At 46.5% G+C, this 5,531-nt stretch overlaps 1 protein-coding gene across 1 annotated transcript; it reads left to right on the forward strand.

Annotated features, from left to right (window-relative positions):
- Positions 1–882: 882 nt before the first annotated feature.
- rtn4rl2a (reticulon 4 receptor-like 2 a) lies at positions 883–5,421 on the forward strand. Its single transcript, XM_014018509.1, has 4 exons — positions 883–1,248; positions 1,781–2,007; positions 2,099–2,332; positions 2,490–5,421. Exons 1-4 carry the CDS (start codon positions 1,191–1,193, stop codon positions 3,348–3,350), a joined length of 1,380 nt encoding a protein of 459 aa, XP_013873963.1. The 5' UTR covers positions 883–1,190; the 3' UTR covers positions 3,351–5,421.
- Positions 5,422–5,531: the final 110 nt, after the last annotated feature.

Below are 5,531 nucleotides of genomic sequence, written 5' to 3' on the forward strand. Positions count from 1 at the left end.
CAACCACATTGTTTGTCTTTCTGCTCATTCAGGGCTTGCTACAGCAACAATGACCCAAAACACACAAGAATGCTTAAGAACCAAACTTTGGGCTGTTCTGGAGCGGCCTCCTGAGCCCTGATCTAAATCCTGTTGCACATCTGTGGAAGGAGCTGAAACATCTGGAGAAGGAACTTAAACCTGAGACARGTGGAGCAGTTTGTTCATCACATGGTTACAGAAATCACCTGAAGGTTGTGCAACAAAACATGATGCCTCATCATTTATGTCAACGCCAGTCTTCATTAGTTTGATTTCTAAATCCATTTTGTTGAACCAGAAGTCAAAATCAGTGACTGATCCCCAGTTATTATGATTTTTGTTTTTTCCTTCTTTTAACAAAAAGGTAATTTACCTGCATCTGTACACATTCCAGTACTTTTGCCTTCACATAATTAAAAACCAAGTAAGTGTCCACTCTTTCCTTGTTTAGTTAGTTGTCATTTCATATCTTCATCATCAATATTTCTATCAGAGGCTATAATTAAAATACAAACATCCTGACTGCGCATGTCTAATTATCCTCCACAGCAACTCAATCACAGTTGCTTTGAGTGACTGATTTCTCCTTTTGTGGCTGAATCATATTTCGGGGGCACCCTTTTTTCCTAACAGAACCATTCAAGACTCTTTTCTGTATCTGTCTGCCGGCAGCGCGCCGGAAACGAACCATAACAGTCTCTGAGAAGTCCAGCCAGGAAGCGAGCCTCTCCCACCCGTCCTCCGCTCCTCCACAGAACTCAGTCATCATTACCGGGCACCGTGCCTCAGCTCGCTCCCGCCTCCCTCCCTCCCTTCAGATTCAATGTGCGTCGAGAAAAAAGTCTCCTCCTCTCTCAGAGTCTGAGCGCACGTCTCCAACCAGCCTTTACGCGCGTAGAACGCTCTCCAAGAGAATCCCCTGCGGTCGGCCCCTCCCCTTTCCGTTTCTTTTGCCGCCCTCATTCATTCATGACCCCGGCCTGTGACGTAGGAGATTCCGCGGTGCCCACTGCCGTAGGCAACGACGACATGCTGGAGTATATATGGGGCCCAGGTTGCCATCAGCCGGCACACTCTCAGTCGCTCCGACTCGGGAACCAGGGCATCAGCGGAGATAGCAGGCTTTACTTCGCCCTTTCAGGCTAACTCGCTTTGGGCTTTGGTTCAGGATGGACAACCCTTCTCTTTCTCGGAGCCGACGAAGCTCCATCATGCGCAACTGCAAAAGTAAGTTGATTTCCCGTCTTCTTTGGTTTTGGATACTGCATCATGGATTCTTACAAACAGTGTTTCTGCTTTGGGATAGAGCTTGTGCAACATTTGTTAGTTTTTTTTAATCCATTGGAAGAACTTTGATCAGATTTACAAGCATTAAAATAGATGCATTTGGATGGAGAACGCTGAAGGAAACATTAGATACTTGAATAGTTTATGATTTATGAATGATAACGCGTTTTAAGTGGATTTGAAACAATATTCTGGTGAAATTTGAGAATTTATTTCTGTGTTTTGACTCAGCTGTTTGTGATTAAGCTGTGCGTAAAGACGCACGGCTGAAACATAAACTTCAGCCATAAAAGACAGTTAAAGCTTGAATTTATTGCTATTTTTAAGAGTTATAGCTGCAGTTGAAATGTATGTTTATCAGAGATTCATTATGAGCATAAGAAATAGTACAAAATGAGCGAATAGATGTCTGGACGCGTTCAGCACCACGGACAGTTCTCTCACCTCCTTCCTTGTCTCGTCACTTCTCCAGGCGGTCTCTCCCTCTGGCTGGTGGTCTGGCTGGTCCTCGGCAAGCCAAGTCCGGCATCGGCGTGTCCACACCAMTGCGTGTGCTACCCGACGCCCATGACTGTGAGCTGCCAGGCGCAGAACTTCACCGCCGTCCCCGTCGGAGTGCCGTATGAGTCTCAGCGCGTTTTCCTCCAGAACAACCGGATCATGGAGCTCAGAGTTGGCTCTTTCGGCTTCGGAACTCAGGTGAGAATGAGTTAAAAAAACATTCATTTGATTTTTTTTCCAGAATAAAGTAGTTCTGACTTTAAATGTCTGGGTATATGATTCTCTGCAGGTTCTGTGGCTTTTCTCCAACAACATCACTTGGATTGAAGCAGGGGCTTTCAGTGAGCTCAGGGACTTGGAGGAGTTGGACCTGGGGGACAACCCCAACCTTCATAGGCTGGAAGGAGGAGCTTTCCGTGGGCTTGAGAAGCTCCAGAGCCTCCACATGCACCGCTGCCGGCTCACTGCCCTGCCTCATGACATCTTCCACAAGCTATACAGCCTGCAGTTCCTCTACCTGCAGGTAGGGGGCGCAGAATACAGAGAACTGACACAAAATCAGAACCACACACATTTGTTCTTTCACACAGCATCACATGTCCAGTTACAGAGATGACACATCAAAAGCAGAATARTTGATTTTCTGATAATAAACTTTTTCTGTYTCTTTTCTCTTTCAGGAAAATAACCTCCACTTCCTGCAGGATGACATCTTTTCTGACCTCATCAACCTCAGCCAGTTGTTCCTGCATGGCAACCGCATCCGGACCCTCTCAGAGAACGTGTTTCGTGGTTTGGTCAACCTGGACCGCCTCCTCCTCCACGACAACCGCATCAGGCAGGTGAACCGCCGCGCGTTCCGTGACCTCGGTCGCCTGACCATGCTCTTCCTATTCAACAACTCCCTGGCCGAGCTGCCCAGCCAGACCCTGAGGGACACRCAGGGCATCGAGTTCCTCCGCCTCAACGCCAACCCCTGGTCCTGCGGYTGTGAGGCCCGTGCCCTGTGGGAGTGGTTCCGTGAGGCCCGCGTCTCCTCGTCTGAGGTGATCTGCGCCTCCCCTTCAACCCGCCGTGGTCAGGACCTTCGCTTCCTCCGTGAGATGGACTTCGCCCTCTGTCCCCTGCCCGATCCGGGCTCCATCGCCGGCTCCACCACCACCACATTCAGCACCAAAACCCGCTGGTGGTTCCACAAGAACAAGCCCCAGTCCTCTACAAAAGGCATCTTCGAGAAGGCCTCAGAGACCATCAAGGCTGGTCTGCACGGGAAAGGCCCATCGTCGACCACCTCGGYGGTCAAATACGAGCTGGGAGAGGAGGAGCTGGCGCTGCCCAAACTCGACCCAGAAGAGTACTGGGCAAACTACGGCAATGAGGAYTCAGGCGTCACTCTGCGGTGCTTCGAGCTCGAATGTCCACCTGAGTTCGACCTGACTCCCTCTTCCTCCTCTCCCAGATCCTCATCACCCTCCCTACTTTCGCTACTATCCMTTTCTGTTTTCACCTTCTGCCTCAACCTTTATTTAGTCTTTGGCTGAATTTGACTCTTAGAGCCACATCCCTTCCCTTCCAGCCTGTTTTAAAGGCCGAGGGACCCCTGTTAGACTCTCTACACCCCTTTGCCCACTTTGCTGTGAACGAATCTTCGAAGAACAGCACGGGAGATGGGGGGGATGGTCAGATTCTGAATCTACCACCTATAGGGCTTAACTCTTTTTCAGGGCTGCTAAGAGTTTTTTCAGCCACGATCATAATTCTCTACGATGCTCTACAGGCATGACTTTCTGTGTCTTACCTGTACGCGACGATTCCCTGCAATCAGGGCTATGAGGGCTGAGTCCACCGCCAACAAGAACGCCATTTGATAAGAGTTGTGAATGATGTTGTCAATTCTGTCACCTCAACTTAGTCAGTACTGCCAGTGCTAGGATTGCTTCCAGTCTACTGGGTGCRACAAATGCTACAATTACTGTTAGAACCAGTTTACAGTAATTACAATACTGTAACCACTTAAAGTGTCATGTATATAGGTGTGTATTCTGTGGGTGTTCAAACTGATATCTGTGGTCAAGCACAATCACTTTCATTAGACTCCAGGAAAACTGTGAAGGCTTGTGCCTCTACGTGACAGAGCACTATGCACAGGGAGGAGGAAAAAACATACTGTGAAAAAAGGGAGGGAGGAGCGACAAGTTAAATGACAGGAGAGATGTTTATTTTTTTAAAGCTCCAGTTTGGGGAAAAGGAAATAGGAGGGGTTAGAGTCGGTGCAGCAATAAGGAATAAAACAAGGAAGGAGCAGGAAGTAAGTGAACAGTGTTGGCAGTAGAAGCAGCAACCTGCAGGAGATCAGCAACAAACCCACTCATCAGTAGTTCTACTCATCTTACATTTTCTGTAAATACTTTGTTGTTTTGCAACAACCACATGGAAACAATGCTTCCTGTCAGGAAGCCTGAGATTTTGCTTTTGGATGTCTTTCTGTGACATATAGATATAATGTGTTAATGATTGTTGACTTGAATGCCAATGAAGATCTTGATAAAAAAAGATACACTGAATATTTTCTGYATCATGCTTCTTTTTGGAAACACTGTTTGATGAATTTGTTTTGACWGGGAAAAAATTAAGGGGTGTTGAAAGTAAATTACGACAACAAGAAGTGAAAACTGATTACACAATTTCACAAAAAAGGCAGCAGATTGCTGCTTGGTGACAAAAGTGTGACAAAAAAAGTCGGTGGACTTAAAGGACTGACCACACGGTCACACTGAGTGGCTCTGATGGGCATCTGTGTGTGTATACAAGAYGATGAACAGATTCACAAGCTGGCAACGCTGCAAAAGGCAAATACGTCACCAGGTTTATCACTTCTCTGACTCACCAACGAGCAATGCCAAATGGACAGGCGAGGTGTAAATTGGAYGCTTTGTGAATAAACCAAGAGAGCAGTGAGAGGAGCTGGAGCCAAAAGGGAGAAGAAGTTAGATTGAGACCAACACGCAGGCTGATGGGGGTRAACAGAGTGGTGGTCTGAAGTCAGCTTGGCAGGGAGTTGGTAAAGCTCAGGATGCACAAAGTCAGAGTCAGGAGGAGAAGCAGTTTAACAGGGAAATGTACCACTTYCCTGAAACTCAAAGGCACAGAAAGGATTCTTTAATGGAGGTGATGGTGGGGGTGAAACAGTGGGAGGGAATYGAAAAACCCTTGCAGATACAATCATTCAGCCTCTGTTAGTTTTTATTTTAAATCCAGAGGAAAAAAAATAAAAAACCTTTGAAGGTTTCATGATGAAGGGAAATATTCAGTGCCATCTTGTTGTTTAGTCTCTTAACAAGACTCCTGGAGGAGGTCAAACTGAGCCCGGGTGCTCTTCAGTGACGGCGAGGTCACTTTCAGACGACCAAAGTGCCAGTTATACCATCCCGCCATATACCCCCCACAGTTTACATGTCCTGTTTGTCAATCTGCATGTCCAATATTTTGTATCTGAGAGAGAAATAGTAATTATTATATTATAGAACAGCTTATTTGTTATTTATTTTTACTGTATACAAAGAAGAATATGTTCTTGAAAAGAATAAATTCATACTTGTTTTAACAAAGTGGGCTTTTTGTGTGTGGGAGGTTTTTTTTCTCTATGTTTTGGCTGCTGTCCAGTCAAACACCCAGAGCAATCACACACACACACACACACACACACACACACACACACACAC

This window comes from Austrofundulus limnaeus, unplaced genomic scaffold (assembly GCF_001266775.1).
Source record: "Austrofundulus limnaeus strain Quisiro unplaced genomic scaffold, Austrofundulus_limnaeus-1.0 Scaffold194, whole genome shotgun sequence".
Classification (NCBI taxonomy): Eukaryota; Metazoa; Chordata; class Actinopteri; order Cyprinodontiformes; family Rivulidae; genus Austrofundulus; species Austrofundulus limnaeus.